General features: G+C 36.5%; 1 protein-coding gene across 1 annotated transcript in view; it reads left to right on the forward strand.

The window, feature by feature from the left end:
* Positions 1-7854, forward strand: part of LOC150082977 (voltage-dependent calcium channel gamma-5 subunit-like) — a 163062-nt gene extending 155208 nt beyond the window's left edge. Inside the window, exons 4-5 of the mRNA XM_090378341.1 lie at positions 519-659; positions 6957-7854. Of these exons, the coding sequence (XP_090234467.1) occupies positions 519-659; positions 6957-7495 (680 nt within the window). The 3' untranslated portion in view covers positions 7496-7854. The remainder of the gene's footprint in view (positions 1-518; positions 660-6956) is intronic.
* The last annotated feature ends 11148 nt before the right edge of the window (positions 7855-19002 follow it).

Genomic DNA, 19002 nt, shown 5'->3' on the forward strand with positions numbered 1-19002 from the left:
CTCTACAACAGTAAGACGCTTAGCTGCATGCGATAGATCCCAGATGCTTTACTCTATTCTTCAGTAAACATAAAATATTCTTTGTTTATTTATTTATAGTGGTTTACCATTGTCATTCATTTGGAGAGGAATGGGTTTGATTGCAGAGAGAGACTGACGATTGTAGTTAACCAATCTCAGGTGACAGAAATAGGATGTTGCTGTAGGTTATTTTGTTTTTTTGTTAGCCCAGACACTGTTGTGAATGGGACGGTGAACACACACACACACTTGTACTGGCGCAATATGGCCTGAGACACGCGTGAAACCATCGCCAAAGCAACGTTTGTAGATATCTAAAATTCCAGATTCGGAGAGGCAATGAGAGCGCTTTAAATTTTCATACTAATCGAACATCATTGTTCGTTGGCACCCTTTTCCAATAAGTTTCTTATGTTTTCTTTTTTTATTAATTAAAAAATTCCTAAGAAATTCTGAAAATTTATTTCATTATTTGAATTCTTACTTTTTTCTTACAGATGCTGTTAACCGGGCATCCACTTTCATTTTCCTCAGCACTATAGTACTGGTAATTGGGGAACTGCTTTGTTTCTCCGGTCACGCCTGTCGAAGAAAAAGAGTCCTTACCTTTGCTTCTGGCATCGCCTTCATTCTCTCAGGTAGTGCAACAGTGCATTTTCATACGGTGTTTGATTTCTCCAGAATTTAACTTCTAACTTGCATCTGAAACATTCCAACTCCTAGATAATTTTCTACCTTTTTTCCTTTTAACTTATTTTCCAACTTCTGTATGAAATTCTTTTCTAACTGTTTAATCTACCCTATTTTATATTTTAACTTCTTAACTCAACTTCCTAAGTAATACCTTAACTTTTAACTTCGTAACTAATGTTTTACCTTTTAACTTTCAACTTACTAAGAAATATTTTAACCTCGTAATTGATATTTTACCTTTTAACATACTAAACTAATGCATATCTTAACTTTTAACTCAGTAAACTAATGCATATCTTAACTTTTAACTTACTAAACTAATGCATATCTTAACTTTTAACTTACTAAACTAATGCATATCTTAACTTTTAACTTACTAACACATATCTTAACTTTTAACTTACTAAACTAATGCATATTTTAACTTTTAACTTACTAACACATATCTTAACTTTTAGCTTACTAAACTAATGCATATCTTAACTTTTAACTTACTAACTCATATATTAACTTTTAATTTACTAATTCGTATCTTAACTTTTAAGTTATTAATTCATATCTTAGCTTTTAATCTACGTCTCTTAACTTTTAACTCACTAACTCATATATTAGCTTTTAATTTAGTAATACATATCTTAACGTTTAAGTTACTAAATAATATCTCAATTTTTAACTTACATATCTTAACTTTTAACTTTCTAATTCATATCTAACTTTTAACTTACCTATCTTAACTTTTAACTTACTAATTCATATCTTAACTTTAACTTACTAATTCATAAATAGCGTTTAACTTGCATATCTTAACTTTTACTTACTAACTCGTATATTATCTTTTAATTTACTAATTCATATATCTTAATTTTTAAGTTACTAACTCATATCTTAACTTTTAACTTACTAATTCATGTGTTAGCTTTCAACTTACTAACTCATTTCTTCACTTTTAACTTACTAACTCATATCTTAAAGTTTAACTTTTAACTTACTAACTAAAATTTTAACTTAGTAACTCAAATATTAACTTTTAACTTACTAACTGATATCTTAATGTTTAACTTTTAACTTACTAACTGATATCTTAATGTTTAACTTTTAATTTAAGAATTGATATCTTAACTTTTAACTTACTAATTCATTATCTTTTAACTACTAACTAACTCATACCTTAACTTTTAACTTACTAATTCATTATCCTAACTTTTAACTTACTAACTCATACCTTAACTTTTAACTTACTAACTCATACCTTAACTTTTAACTTACTAATTCATTATCCTAACTTTTAACTTACTAACTCATATCTTAACTTTTAACTTGCTAACTCCCTAAATACACAATTTCTAAAATTTTAACTCGGTTGTCAACAGGCACAATCCTTTACAATTCTGAGGACTCTCAAATAAAAAAAAATTATAATTCTTTGATTTCACCTACTGGGTCAGGGAAAAGGGTCATTGGAAGGGAGAACAGACTTGACCGAAGTGATACTGCTCATCCGGATTATATATAAGTACCAGGAGCGCTCCATGCTTGCGATGTCAAACATAATCTACTGGCTATATGCAAATGAGATCACTGCAGCATTTCCCTCCCGCTCTCGACACTAATCATTTATAAACGGGAAGTGCGAACGAATATTCCATTAACCCCAGAGTCATTTATTTGCACACGACCCTACGTGACTAACTTCGTTTAATTAGCGTACAGCCGACGAATGTGAGATACGCATCTCTTGTTTCAATTGTGTTGACGAATTAACGATCTCAGACATCCCAGGTACGATTAATGGGCGATGTCGAAACAAATTCGCGCGAATATTTTAACACGAAAAGAGCGCGAGCGAATGTATTTCATTTGAATTAACTTTGCGGATCTCTTTGAAGTTGGAAGCTTCTCGAAATCATAACTTATTGATTGTATTTCCCAGCTCGGAGAGAAGGTGGAGGTAAGAACATTAAAGGAACGAAGGTTACCACAAGAAGAGTAGTGGGGAGAGATTGAATGGGAAATGATCGGCTTCCTTAAAGGTGAAAAGTGTGAAAAGTACTTGATAAATAAATTCTGAAATACTGAACTCTGTTAACTAATAATTAATAATAAAATAAAATCTTCTCGTTCAAGGAAATCAGGAAGTTTATGTGTAACAGCAAATATTAATTTTTCTCTTTAGTGGGCAAGCGCATAAACTGAATCATTGAAGACGAAAGACAATGGAACTGCTGGTCACTTTATTAGGACCATGAGCTAGCAGCGTATTGGACCACAACCCAAATCACTGCTTTGACACAACATGGTATGGAGTCAAAATGGTGTTGAAAACTGAGGCGAGGATTACTAGAGGAAGTTGAAAAATGTCTAGCCTCTCATGGAAGGAAAGCTGTAAAGTTGTGAAATTCCATTTATTTTTCAACATAGCCCCCCACCTTTAAGTCAACACACATTTTGGAACACTCCAATAGCTTTTATAACCCGCTAAAATAAAATTCGAAATATTTTGACTCAATCCAGTTGTTAACTGTATCCATCACAGCATTGTCACTGTTAAATTTCTGTCCTTTCCTTTCAAGTCCTTTTGAGATTTGGAAATAGAAAATAGTCCGATGGAGCCAAATCTGTTAGTCGAACGGATGCTGTAATAGCTCGAACCCATAGTCAGGCAGTGTTGCCTGAGTCACAAACGTGCTCGGTCTTGATACAAGATGACTCCTTTGGCCAATTTCCCGCTCATCTTGAGCTTGAATTCCTCGCGGAAACGTCTCAGTAGTTTAGCATAATATTCGACATTGACAGTGGCAGCTTGTTCCAGGAAATCAAGCACCAATCCTCCTGCATCCCACAAGACGGATGCCATGAATTCTGGTTTCTTCTTCCGAGTCGACTGCTGCAAATCGTTGACATCTTGATTCTCATGAGTTCTTTCCAGCTTCCTTCTGCGCTCGAAACGGTTTAGAAATGGGGAAGAAGAGGGATGCTCCACGATTTCGATTGTTTTTCGTTTTGGGGTCGTATTAATCCATATTAGGGACAGCCTCATAGAGCACTGTAAGGTTATAAGTCAAGTTGCGAAATAGTTAACTGATGTGTAAGTTAGTGCAAGTGCATCATTTCTACACGCAACCAACCAGCTACTAAGTAACTAGGAATTGGCATCATTAAGTACATTTCATATTGTGAATACCTTCAATGAGTTACCATGATATTGCACTACCTCGAATAAGTAACGCTTCACCAATGGGGAAGACTAAATGTTACTTATTCTCGGCGGATATCACCACCTAGACTGCATCGTTTCGGAGCTTGTTGGCTCCTCATTGATGGGTGGGTGTGCAGGTACCCTGGTGAATCAATGATGACAACCAAGGTGCGATGTATTTCCAATATGAAAGATGCGTAGAGGTGTGCAAGTAATTAAGATCATAGAGCACTTTAGGGTTATAAGACATCCGTAAACCAACTGATCTGCCCTTGTGTGATATGTCTCCATAAATTGGGTGTGTTCTCTGATCGATTTCTTATATTAATGGATGAAAAACCAGAGTTTCAGTGGGGGGGGGGGGGGGGACCATGCTGTACACGCCCGAGGCAGACTAACTCAGTCATGAAGCGAAAAAAAAAAAGCCAGCTGAAGTTCTTTGCGTCATTGACGGGATTCGAACTCAGGCCTTTTCCACCAGGTTTGGAGAGGATGGTGCTTATAACCACCGTGCTACACAATCACCACCCTCTCCAAACCTGATGTATCAGTTGCCTTTACTCTTCTATGGCCAAAGAAACATTACATATGGACCAACCCTCGTGCTTGTATTAAAGATACTTGCGCATTATTTAATAGTAATTCTCAAGAACCAAGCATTTCTACGAGGAGGAATTCGTATTGGCAGTATTACACCATGTTCGATGGTTTCGAGTGAGGGCTTCATGGTTTAATCTTTCAGAAACGTGAGTTTTTAATCCAGCAAACAGGCAAACAAGTTGAAGAACGCACATATACTGACCCCCTCATGGCTTTAGTTGTCTTGGCACTTAACGCATGCACGCGCACACACATACACAGGAGCTGCCATTAAAGACTGTCAGATTGGAAATCTCAATAAACTACTTCTAAGAACTCATTCTTTGACCCGAGGCAAGTGGAAATCGCAACGCTGATTTCGTAACTCGTTATTACGTGGTCTCTCCAAGTCACAACCGACATGCAACGTTGCGCACATCATTCTCCTATTTCTCAGCGTTTTAAGTCTCTCCTGCTACAGCTTACAGGAAAACCCACTTTCCATACACCAGTGATACTGGCGCGCCTTCTGCCGAACATCTTTCATTCTTTACGCTCTAATTCCGTAATTTTGTTAACGTAACTCACTCCTTAGGCACGTGCAATGTCTCAAGGGTGTGTGTGCAGTTTATTATCGTACTTTTAGAGTATTTAGTTTGCTCTTTTTTTTTTCTTCTCCCCCAAATGGCTTGTTTCATTGATTGTGCCTCTCCAGTTCTTGATTGTGCCACTACCCTCCCCACGCCTTCCTTCCACTCTCGAGCATGTGCGTCTATTCAGTTTTCTACCTTAGTTTTGCCGTCGTATTTGCTTTATTGCGCTTTCGATTTTTTGTTAAGCTAACTTCCGATTTCTCTTCACGTGAACAGAAGACACTTTTTCGTGAGGGGATATCCTCCAAGAAATTTCTAATGACTGTCGAGTTGTATAACATCCCTGCAAGACTGCAAAGTAGATTTAAGCTCATTCTGACTCTGAACCATTTAACGAGTTGCTACTTACTTGAAACCGAGAATTTTTATGCACTGAATTTTTGAATTCACCAAAGTGGAGATTATTTTTAATAATTACATCGGCAATATTGTTGTTCAGGAATGATCAATGCCCATTTGTGAATACTAAAGCCCCATTTAGTCTCAAAACCAATGCCATACTATTCCAAACGCCTAGTAAATGTAATAAATCAGAAGTTAAATAGATGGTGGTTACCAGAGATTGGGATGAAAGCTTTCAATATATTATAATGGATGGCTTTTACCGATAATTAAATCATCTCTCTCTCCTCCCCCTTCCCATTGCCCTTGAGGATTTTCCATTGGGTATAATCGCTCTCATTCCCTTGATGTATAAAGGACTGGGTTCGAATCCACTCGCGCTCATGGTCAGCACAGTTGGTAGGACCGCCGTTCTCTCCACAGCGGTTGAAAAGACCTGAATTCGAGTCTCGTCGATAACGGGAGGAATTTTTATGACCTTTTTTACGTGGCTGATTGAGTTAGTCGGTCTCAGGAGAGGGTAACGTTGTTTTTTTTTATTCCTGAAACTCGAGTTTTTCATCCAGCAAACAGAAAATCGACCTTACAATTCATTCAATTCACAGACAATATACATGGGACAATACGTATGGCCTTAGTCGTCGATGCTCCTATAAAAAACCTTACTACAACAACTACTTTAATCCACTCTGAACTAAAGGGACTTTTATGATCTTTTTTTCATCTCGTGGCCGAGTTAGTTGCTTTAAAACGAGGAGTAGCATGGTTTTTTATTCCAGAACTTAGGTTTTTCATCCATAAAAACCAACAAATCTAATACACTCAATGACTTTAACTGGCATTCATATCAACTGTTTCTTTTATAATGAAATTTCCAGAGATTGGTTTCATAATGTCCGTGCTGTTTTTTTAAAAGAAGAGATTCTTTTTAAAAGAAAGTTAAGAAGCCACACTGGTGCTTCTTCTCCAACGAACAGGTGAAGAAATGTTTACCCCGGATTTAGTGGCTCTATAATGAATTTTTTGTTGTTGTTTCTTCTTACCCAGTTAATTCTGCAGCAACATCTTCTCAGAGTTGCTTAATTCCCTCCTTTGTCCATCCTTAGAAACTCCCTCCGTCTATCTACTAGCACGATGTAAGTATTGAATTAGGGTCCACTAGCAATTATTAATGGACAAGTTAAACGAGAACTCATCGGTTGCTTCAAGGGATTGTTAATAGATGTTCCAGTGTAATCGAAGTAAAGTTGGTTATTTAGATCTCCCCCAATTTAATGTCACACGTACAGAATTAAAAATTGTACTTGGACTAATCATCCTTGGAACAAACTTGTGCCGAAATCGAATTTGCTGATATTTTCACAATAGAAACGTAATAGTCATTTCAAACTCTGTCAAAACTAACAATTTTAGATTAACTATAAGAGAATAACCACTTTTACTAACATAATTTGTTTAAACTTTGTTTCCAGGTCTGCTAATCCTGATGGGAATGGTTATATACATTTCGACATTCAAGGCAGAAGTTGGCAATAAACTGAGGCCGAAGTCTTCCTTTCAGGGCCCGATATTCACTTATCATTACGGTTTCTCCTTCCTGCTGGCTGTGACTGGCCTCATGATGTGCGAACTGGCAGGGACTTTTGCGATTTTCCTCTACATCAACCGTTATAAAGAAGACCTGCAAAAGAAACTGGATGAACAGAAGTACGCGGATTTTATTACAGTCGGTGAGGACCACATCCCATGTAGGAGACATCGGGGTAGGAGGAGCAGTAGGACACGAGAAATGTCTCGCGAAGTGTCGCCTTGCCCTTCAACCAGCAGAGGGCGTCGTAGTACCACCACATCTATTCCGCTGTCGGAATCCATGAGAGACTTGTCTTATTACAAATTTCCCCCATTTTCCAGGGACACAACGTGCAACACTGTGTCAACGACGGCGGATATTAACAGGGAGTACTCTCGCGAATTCTCGTTTGATACGTTGCGCCGTACGACGCCTGTTTGACAGAACTGCGAATTATTTGCTCAGGTGCTGGACACTTAGTGAGGAGAGTGAAGTCGTCGGAATTTCCATATCATTAGCGTAAGGGCAGATTCATCTGGTTTTTGTCAAGTGAGCTGCTGTAGCGCCCTCATTCGATGATCTTACTTAAGCAGTAGAAGTTCAGGCTTTACTAGGCATAGTCTTCCTGTTGCAAAGTAGTTACAAATATCTTCTTCGCCTACTACCTGAAGATGGTTCACTAGCAGCCGAAACAATGCTTAGAGAATTTGGTTTACACTCTTGTTGTGGGCCACTGTACCCCCCCTCTCTTTTTTTTTTTTCTGCGGGTGTGAATACAGGACGCACGAGGCTACATTGCTCAGTCCCTTCTCTGTGCCTTCCGCGTTCAACTATCCTCACCCTTATGTAATAATAATTAAAAAAAAAAAAAAAAAAAACAACAACCGAAAATTGTGTACCTGAAGAAATAAGTGCGCCACCCCGGCGAGTTGAAGAAAAAAACTTTTTTTGTATATACGGTGGTATTGAGCTTTATAAAAATGAATTACTGACATATTTCACTGCCACAAGAAACCATTAGCAAAAAATACACGTCTGGTTTTTATAGAGGGGGACAAAGGGGGGTTGCATTGTTGTTCATAATGTCCACGGTGCCTTTGTGTCGTGGCAGTTCGCATTAAAGAGTCCCTCCCCCAGCAGGCTATACTGCTGTTGCGGCCACAAATGATGAAAGACCAGGAAGACATATGCAGAAAGTACAGCTTCGCACCCCTTAACATTGTAATGCTGACGTAGTTCAGATGTAATTTTCCATTAGGGTTAACCATAGTTGTTTTGTTTTTACAGTTGAATGAAACAAAGGTTAGTATGTTGTACAGATAGCATTTATATTTAGAGTTAATATCATCAATGATTGATACGCTTTTGATTTGATCAGAGATATAAAGAAGTTAATGTTCTTGTCGGCCCTGTTGGCTTTGTTAATCAAACAACTGAAGGACTTCTTTAGAGAAAACAGAATGTCCAACATAAAATCTAATAAATTCCCCCAAATATTTAACATAATCGAGATATGCTACAGTTGAAGATGTTTATTAGGGATTAAATTACATTTTGCCGGCTGCTTTTCTGTTTTAGATGATAGAATAACTAGACTTCTTCAACATTTTTGCCTTTAATTAAAAAAAAAAAAAATCTTGAAGAATTATCTGTAATCTTAAGAAGTCTTAACGATCCTTAAAGACAAAAAAAATGTTTAAGATATATTTTTATCTCAAATAGTATTCGTTAATTTTAAACGAGTTGTTATTTTCCGAATTAATTTCATGTTATTGAAGAATTCTTGACTATTAAGAATAATTCAAACTCTTTAAGAAGTGGAAATATAAATCAAAATATACAGTTCAGTAGTACAGCGCACTAACCTTACCACTATACAAAGAGAGGCTTTTTAAAATACAAAAAGGTAGGTTAAATATGAAATCTATAATATATAATCACAATCTAAACGTCACGTGATTCAAATATTAAATTAATACAGTCGTTTGATTTATTAAAGTTTAATCTTAATTTAGAAACTCATTTTAACGTTTATGATTATTAAAATTCGAATTTAAAGACTTCGAACTTATAAAAATGTGAATTAAAACCTGGTAACAACTTTTAATAAACTTAAAAAAGATCTGCGATGTTTTGGGGATTTTAAAATTCATAAGTTTTTTAGTTATTTGAGTTTGAATTTGTTGAGGAAAGTCTAGAAATTAGGCTTAGAAGCAGATGGCGAAGTGTGAATTTAATGTATATTTATTTAAACCACTCGTTAAAATATATTTCATTTTTAATTTGCATTTCCAAGCCTCGAATAAAGCACAGAAATTGCCAAAATGAGATGGTCTGTTAAGAGTTACAATAGTTATGAGAAATTACGGGTATGAAAACAGAAAATGTTCTGGGAATTTGTACTACAGTTTTTTAAAGCTGCTCAAAAGAACCACTAGTAACAAGACTTTATGTCTTTCCTTTCGAAATGCTTCCAAAAATCAAACATTAATAAAAACTAAAATACCCTGCAAAATTATATAGTACGCACTCTAAAAGTTTCTGCCAGGCCTACTTCAAATGATACTGTATATTACTTTCGCTTAATATCATTTTATGAAGCCCCCTTCTTGCGTTTCATACACTAATATCGACAAACCAATTTCAGATAATCAAATCAAAAAATAATAGGGAAACATTTCAACGCTAGATGGGGCTTGTTCGAAGAGATTATCTGCAAAAGTATATACAGTGTCATTTTTGGTGTGATAAACTAATAACAGAGAACAGATAGTATTGCAGGGTAAAAGATAAAATATTTAAGATAAAAACAGAGCACATTCAACTGTAAATAAATAAATATATATATAAATAAAATGTTTGCTTAATAACAGCTTTTCCAAGCACAGCTAAGGCAACTTGAGTGTTTTAAAATTAGTATCACTAACGCTGTTTAATAATTGTTGCTTAAAATAATTAATATTTAGAATATTTTGCATTCTTGCAATATTATGCCGGCAGATGGCGCTCATATTCACACAGACGTGGTAGTTTGTTTCTCTATGGACAAATATTTTGAATTTAGTAACTTTTTAAAATGATCTCGTTAACTTTTCATTATTTTTTATTTTAAGGATTACTTATAGTAAAATAGATTTGTAGTATAATAACTATTAGTGAGCGTTCTTTAGTGATTTAAAAAATATATATTTGCAGCGCACGAGGCAAATTCATGCAGCCATATTTCTTCACATCTCGCGCATGCGTAACTATCGCTATTTTTGTCACAACGCACAATTTTATGTAAATTTATATGAATGTATTGCAATACTAGTTTCACTTTAAACACGTGTGAATTTTTTTTTTAAATATTAAAAATAATGAAATGAATTTTTTTTACAAGAAGCGTAGATTAAAATTTTTATTTTGCAATTTATTTTAATAATTTTTAATTTTTTTTAAGAGTAAAGTTTTAATTAAAATTTTTAACTGTTAAAAAGTGTATTTCAGATTTATAGTTTGAACGCGCATTGACAAATATTCATTTGGAATTAATTTATATATAAATTAATATTCCTTTTGTTAAATGCCGTATTAATTTATATAATTAATTTTAGCTTAGTTATTAAACGCAAGGACACATTAATATAATATAATATTTATCACTAAAGCATGATAATACTAAAATTCTGCAAATAACCAAAATGCTATCGAATTCGCTTATTTGTTTTTAACAATAAATCGGACTTAACTGGTTCCTTTGCTTTTATTTTACCCAATATTTTATTTCCATTTAATAAACAATTTCATTTCTTAAGTCTGTCTAGAGTGCTTGGAAAAATCTAGTAACCTGTTGCCATCTAGCGACATATTATTGAACTATATCAGTTGTTTAACACACATTGAAGAAACAGTTAATGAGATTCAATGCCAATGTCAATCTGTTTTTATACACAATACTTTCGTGTAAAGGAAGTTAATAAAAATATAAGGAGAAAATTTCCTATTAAAGTGTTTTTCATTGCCATGAGCTCTTTTGTAGTAGGAGGCTGTGAACTTTGTAAAAAAACAAAACAAAAAACTTTGTAAGACATCATCAATAAATATACTTATAGCTTATTGTGTAATGTGTTTTTACAGCAAACACACGTTATTTGTTGACAAAATTACCTTCTTGGGTAATAAGTAGGCAAATCAACCATTTTGAAACAAAGAATATGCGAAGCTAGCCTTCGTTTTATTTATAAATTAATTACTCACTTTTTGACGAATCTTAAAGGACATTTGTCCAACTGAAAATGCTTTGTCGCGAATGGGCTACAACAGCTGACGGCCACATCGCGTACCTTTGTTATCAATGAAGAATAAGAGAGCACGCCTCCTGTGGGCATAGCAGCACCAGCACTGGACTATCGAGGATTGGAAAACAGTTGCTTGGTCTGACGAGTCAAAGTTTCTGGTGCATCATGTTGATGGAAGGCTCAGAATTTGGCGAAAACAACATGAATCCATGGACCTGTCATGTCTGATGACTACTGTGTAAGGTGGTGGGGGCAGTGTTATGGTATGGGGAATGTTTTCTTGGCACTCGTTGAGTCCATTGATATCCATATATTCACGCCTGAATGCCACATCGTACCTAAACATCACTGCTGACCAAGTGCATCCATTCATGTTGAACGGATGCACTTGGTCAGCAACTCACCTGCTGGATATATTATCCTGCTGGATAATGCGCCGGTGCACAAGGACCGAATCGCGATGGAATGGTTTCAGGAACATAATAATGACTTTTCTTTGCTGCAGTGGCCCGCTCAGTTCCCCGGATCTCAATCCTATTGAACATCTTTTTGGGATGAGCTGGAAAGGGCTGTTCGCTGCACCTATACCTCCGTCGAATCTCAAGGAACTGCGTGAGGCACTCGTGTCTGCATGGTACTCCATTCCTGCACAACATTTTCAGCATCTTGTTCAATCCATGCCTAGACGAATTCAGGCTGTTTTGAAGTCTAAAGGAGGCTCAACACGCTTCTAGGTAGGTGTGCCTAATAAAGTGGCAGCACAGTGTATGTACAGTATTGTTTTTTTTTTTTTTTAATGTATTCACCCCAGAGACTTTAATCCTTCAAAATATATATATATATATATATTTTTTCAAACCAGGCTTCCACGGCTGCTGTTAGCTCTTACCATGTTTTTAAATGAATTTCAAGAAGATGCGATTTGAGGTTTTAGAGCAAATAACAGTCACTTGGGGGCCAGATCTAGACTATTCCGAGGGGGTGGTTTAATTATTTCAATACACATTTATGAATATTATGGTTTGATTATTTAAACACACATTTAGCCTGTGCAACCCGGGCTTTGCATTCGGGTGAATCGTCATGGTTGGGTTTGAAACTTTTTCGGGATTGGAGATCCCTTGTGCTTCCACTGCATGCTTTCTAATTCGGATTCAGGCCCAAAAATCTTGGGCCTGAATCCAAAAATCTGGATTAATAGGAATTAATTTTAAATTCTGTTTTGATGACCCCACCCTATGATGTTTGCCTTGAATGGAAAGGTCTGTGTGAACCATCTCGCACAAACTTTGGAAATTCCCTAATGCTCACGTATTATTGTTAAAGTCCTTCCATGGGAATCGTTAAGTATTTTTTCAAGTTCAAGCACTTTAATTCTTCTAGCCTCTCAATTTTTTTATTCAACCATGGCAACCGTTTCAGAATCGATTGCTTCAGATGGCCCACCAGACCTTGGTTCATCTTCAATTGATTCCCGTCCTCTTTTGAACTCTGCTTACCATCTTGCAACAGAAGCGTAACTGAGTGATACTTCACTCAGTTACGCTTCCCAAAACACCCTAGCCATTCCTCATGGATGTCTTCAGCATTTCTGCCCTCTTTGGACAAGATTTTGATTAATGAACGATGCTCGATTTGCTAGATATCCATTTTGCTTCCAACTAGCAACATAAAATGTTAAATTTGATTAACTGCATAAGACATTGACATATAATTTTATTCATGGTCCTTTATAAGAAATTAAACTATCAAAATAAACTATTCTACAGTTTGTTAATACCTTTTATATACTCTGTTCTCAGAACGTTTTGACTCCCCCATCGTATCTACACTTTTGTTAAGATTTTTGTTAAGACTGACAAACCACGAGTAACTACGGAAGCACAAGATATGACCATAACATTGATTTCTAAATGCAATCGACTACTTACTGAACCTGAAATCCGAGCTTAGTTCAACAGGAACAGAAAAACTCCCATGTCAACATCCACTGTAAAACTTCGTCTTAAACAATCAGGACTTCTTGTGAAAAAGACCCATAAGAATTCCTCCCATCATCGACAGGATTCGAACTAAGGTCTTTTCCACCCGGTGTGGGGAGGATTGCTTAGTGCCTGTAGTCAAGCACGGTGGTGGTTCCATCATGATCTGGGATTGCTTCTGTTTCTCTGGAGTGGGTGGCACCGTCAGAATTGAAGGAAATTCAAGAAAAGAAGACAGAGCTTTTATGGGACCATCTAGAGTCTAGATGGTCAAGTCTGATGCCCATCTTCACAAAATTTATGGGAATCCTTGCAGATTGCTTGGATTAATGTTAGACAAGATACTATTTTGAAATTAATCGTCAGAATGCCACGGGTGTTTGCAAGGCGGTTATAAAATCTCGTGAAGGATATTTCGATGAAAATTCAGTGTAACTATTAATCATTTCAATATTTTTTGCTATAAAATTTTTCACTGCTTAATAAAAATATTAAAACACTTTGTAGTCTGTTGTTTTTTATATTAACTCTTACAACGTCATAGCTAATTTCAAAAAAAAAAAAATAAATAACGAAAACTATTGTCATACGTTATGATTCCAAACTTTTAGGCGGGAGTGTACATTAATATCAAATCATACATTAACGATAGCAATGGACTATTTTGTACAATTAAATAAATAGGTAAATTGAACATAAGCAGTTATTTGTGGTGTCAACAAGTCCAACCATCTCTTCGTTGCTGAAGAGACGTTAGACATTCTGGGAAGACTTTTCTTTTCAGAGTGAGGATTTTGGCCATCGACGTCTTCATGTCTGAATCCAATTGAACCTGCGATGATATAAGGATACAAATTTCAAGTTGTCAATTCCCTCCCCCCCTTCCAGAATGTTACATGAAATGCAAACTGCTTAGAGTCCGTTGAAAGGGAAGAGGTGTCAGCAATGGTCATTAAGGTGACTGCAATCCATCTGCTGGATACTCCTTTTCGGATAATTTGCATATTTCAGCAATTACAAGTTTAATTCGAAAATTCCTGCACGCTAGTGTCGTTTAACAATACATTTCCATATCGCATTTCACCGACTTGTATAAATTATTTTGTAAACTGTTGTCCTTTTATTATCATCATCACCTTAACTTTTTTTCCATTAGTGTAAAATTATAAACAACTAATTAAACCACAGCACACAAAACCGAGTGATTAAACGAACTTGTCACATTCCCCAGGTAGCACAAAATGGCCAATTTTCTTTAAGTCATCGACAATTTTTCTTCTAAACAATACCCACTTTGATTAGTTACCACGAAGGTTTACCATTCTTCTCAGATTCTTCTGAATTATATTACAGTGCTTGAATTATTGTAGCTGTTGATTTACATGAAATGGCAGTAGCCATTCTCTTCGTATCCCACGCATTTTGAACTCGTATTTCGTCTGTTAAGCCAGTGTAGATCGCTCCACCCTTAGGACAGTTGCCAATCCATTGCTATTCGTTGTGTTAGTGAAGCGAGCTCAGTTCATTTTCTTCTAAACTTGAAAGTGATGTTCAATGCGTATTTTTCGAGACTCTAGTCTTGTGGTGTGTGATTTCCCAAAGCTGATTTAATGTGTTTTTAATTAATATCAATGTCTAAAAGCCATGGCGAGACTTTGCCACCATCAAGGGGTGAGAGGTAGTCCAGAACAGGTAGGTCCATTTTCTTTTGTATGACGTTTAAACACTTACCAAGTATAAAATGGAATGTAAGATTGTAAAAAGGTTTACACAATCTGATTTTTATGAATTATTATTAAAATTTTATGGAATAAATTTGCTAAGAGAGAGAGAGAGAGACAAAACTTGAATTATAACCAGTTCGTACAATTCATTTACAGCAACTCCTGTTATTTATTAAGTAGTTAGATCGGCTTTAATTAGCTGCTTTTTAAATTAATTCTTTCATTTTCTCGTACCTCCTTTTCCACTTTAATTCAGCCATTAGTATTTTAAAGTCTTTCATAAGGCTTCGCCTTTCAAATAGTTTGGGGGGGGGGGGTTACAATATTTGCGAAATACTTAGAAGGAAAAGAAATTATGATTTGGTTTCCTTCCAGTTTCACTAACAATATTTCTGTTAGGTTACTCCTACATAACGTTTTAAAAATCTCTCTTGAGTTAACGCCAATGAATCTAGTTACATGCGACTTGTGCAGAAGCCTCCACTCCTAATTCTGTTAAGGAGGTGGCTGCGTACCTTTCGTAACATAAGAAAAGAAAGTTTGTGTTATTTTTGTGTGGCATTTCGTACAAAGGAAGTGGCAGACTTTTGTGATTCGAAGTGACTTTCGGGCCTTTGCGAACGTAATTAGCGTTAATTTAATCACGCTGCAGGCGTTTAAGTCACAGTGCTTAAATATACGAAAGAACGTTGAAGTAACAACAAATAAAGCGAACCTCCTCCATCCTGTGTTTATAAACAGCTAAAAGATGTATCTTTCTGTGTAGCTTAAGTTGTTCCCTCAGTCCCTTCAAAAATCCAAAATCCCTGAAAAGTAGTACAGGAAGTGTAGCGGCTCTAGCCGCTCCCTAGATTGAAAATTATCAAGTTTGTTGACGTTATTTAATCTGATATGCGCTGTGTAAAACATCTGCTTTAGAGATAACTTTGTATAATTAGGTTATCGGAATTTATTAACAGCTAGTGAGGAAAAGAAAATAATGTAGCCGAGATTTGAACGTTTGCGCCTGCGCTTTCAAACTTCCTGTGATGCTGGCCAGTTTGCAGAATTTTCTAATTCTAATTAGCTACCGAAGTCCTGGTTTAAGGAGAATTCTTAATCTACCTTTGTACTTCTCCAGAGATGTTCGAGTAATGTGCAGGTAGGAGAGAGAGTCGATAATAATAGATTTCGGGAGGTGAGCAAGCGCCATCTAATGGTTTAGATACGTACTAATTTCGTTTATACTGAAATTCTCTTCAGGCTTATGACGAAGAAACTAGTTAAAGCATGTGGTACGATAAATTTCTGGCGCGTTAGATTTTTTATTTCATTAATTGAATTTTTTTTTTCTTTTTCTGTGATTTATCGAAGAAAAAAGTTAATAAATAAATATATTCTTACTAATTGATTCGTTAATGTTATATAAAAGTAATTGTTTCCACTTCACTAAACATACTTTAGCAATACAGAGTGCAGATACTCCTTGATATGCGTGAAAAGAAGGATTTCCGTTGGTTTAATTTTATTAAAATTTAGGAAGGCTTAAGAAATTGGTCTAAAAGAGCGAAATATACTTTCATTAAAATCTGACCACTGGCTATTGAGTTATTACATGCGGACGGACAGACAGATGGACAAAAAATGTAATAATTTCCGCTTTTTTATTGGTCCGATTTTAGTGAAATTCGGATAGTTTCATAAATCGGTCTAAAAGATCCAAATATTAAATTTTATGAATTCTTTCTACTCGATTCTGGTTATTTATTTATTATTATTTTTTATCGAGGTAAAATGAACTGTAGAATAGAATTTTCATTAGAGCTATGAAAACTATTACGAAGATGATATAGAGTCTTCTTATTTGCAGAGTTTAAAAAAAAATTGGCAGCAGAAAAAGGAGATGGGATGAACGACATAGGCACTTCAAGAGCCGCGTTCAAATTAATTGCGCATAGACATTGATAAGACTTCTTAGCCTAATGAAGAGCAGGCAAAGTGATTACGTACTTCAGCCAGCAAAGAAACTCTTTTCTTAACTTTATTAAACAAGTGTCAAAGAAAGAAACAATTAATTTATTCTTTCTTTTATTACACAAATATTAAAACTTTCATTTATTCTAGTTTACCGAGGTTTAAGTAGGCCACTCTGATTCTGGCACCTGCCGCGAGACCGTCAACTTAATCACCTCTTTTCTGCGCACCCTCAGATTGGCTGGGAGCCCTTTCACCACAGCTAAGTAATTTGAATCAAGACTTGCATGTCCGCACTGCAGGGAACGAAATTAATTTCAAAGCGATTATTTGCACTAATAATAGCAGCTCACCTGGGAACAAGGGGATGGCACACTGACAAGACTTGCGGCCCAACACCGACATTGGCTTTTCTTCTGGACACCTGCCATTCTTAGTTTAAGACAAAAGTTAAGAAAAATCTAAAAGAAAGTTCATTGAAGTTTACCATAAATCATTAATACAAACGTTAATCGTATTTAGCAGTCACGGGGTTGAACCTCGGTCCACTCAATGAGCGCGTGCTACTGCACTCAAGCTCCTGACCACTCGGCTACGTCAGTGCAGTTTTATCTTCTTATACGATATTATCTTTGAAGCGAAACTTCTTTAGGTGCGCTCCAGGAAGTTATCAGATGGGAGTAACTTGCGTTCGTGGATTGACAAAAAACGCAACGAAAATGCGACACACAAATTAAGCCATCAGTAAACTCATTACAGGTGCTGTGAACAGTCAAATATCATAGTAGGCTAAAAGTACAAAATTAAAGAATAATGAACAAACAAACTATTATTTTTGGACGAAGTTAGTGTGCAGGGTGTTCGCGTTGTGTATAGGCAGAGTGGGGGAGGGGAGGCAGAAGGCTGGGGGTAAAGGTAGAAGTATGGGGGCGAAAGAGATGCCCCAGATGGTCAGTGAGGCATGCCCATGCCTCACCAGAAAGGAAAGAAGGGTCGAAGGGACAGTGTCTCCCCCCTTCCCCCCAGGGTTGGGTTTTAAAAGGAATGAAGTCAGGTGCTCGATTCTGATTGGCATCAAGGCTTGGTGGCAGCGAGGCTGCATGGTCGAGGCCGGTGTGTTCCCTTGTCAGGTCCAGGGATGAGATCATTATACGGTTGTAAGCCGTGTCCTTTATTCTTAATTAAGAAGTTTGTTGCAGTCAGAAGTAGTTTGTCACATTCTGTGATTGGGTTTCGACCTCTAAGGCCACCTGGGCTTGGTACCGGTCTCTGCCCTTAGTTTTTCTTGTCATTTTATTGCTTTGTTCTTCCTCTACGGTCCTGATATACAGGTTATCCTGTTTCTGCGTCTGTTACTCCGTTTAAGTTCCGATTGCGTTGTTGTTCATTTGTTGCGATAGTGTGGCACAGCGTTTGTTAAAAATAATTCCTGGCCATATTCTGTAAAGGCCATATATGATTCTTTGCCGTCCAAGATGAATTGTTCCTGGTCCTTGGTTGAGTGTCGCAGTCTTGTCACCAGCTGGCAACGAAGATCGTCGTATTGGTGGCAGTCAAACGTTAGGTGCAGTTTGGATTGTCCGCTATTCCCAGTGAAGTTAGTTTGGCGTTTAGAGCGCCATTCCCTGTGAGCAGGAAGGTCGCAAACAGACCAGGTGCGTATCAGGTTGGTAATTTTGGTTGAAATCTGTCCACGTTGGGGAAGAATTTCTTAGTTATCCGGCCTTTAGTAGAGGTGTCCAAGCGTCTATGCCACACCTGCAGCAAGTGGGTCTGGAGCCTTCTCTTTTCTGCCTTACGGTTGTTCCCTTGGCACAGATCTACACTTTATTACCCTACCAACCGAAAAGGTAATAAAGTGTAGATCTGTGCTTTATATCCTTACTTTTATAGCTTGTGGATAATATTCCTCCTATTTTCGCTTATTAGAATCGCCGGTAGGTAATAGAATTAAAATTCAATTGGTAAACGTGATCACAATGACCGGCCCTTACTACATATCGTGTAGG

This window comes from Mastigoproctus giganteus, chromosome 7 (genome assembly GCF_048544385.1).
Source record: "Mastigoproctus giganteus isolate SK-2022 chromosome 7, ASM4854438v1, whole genome shotgun sequence".
Classification (NCBI taxonomy): Eukaryota; Metazoa; Arthropoda; class Arachnida; order Uropygi; family Thelyphonidae; genus Mastigoproctus; species Mastigoproctus giganteus.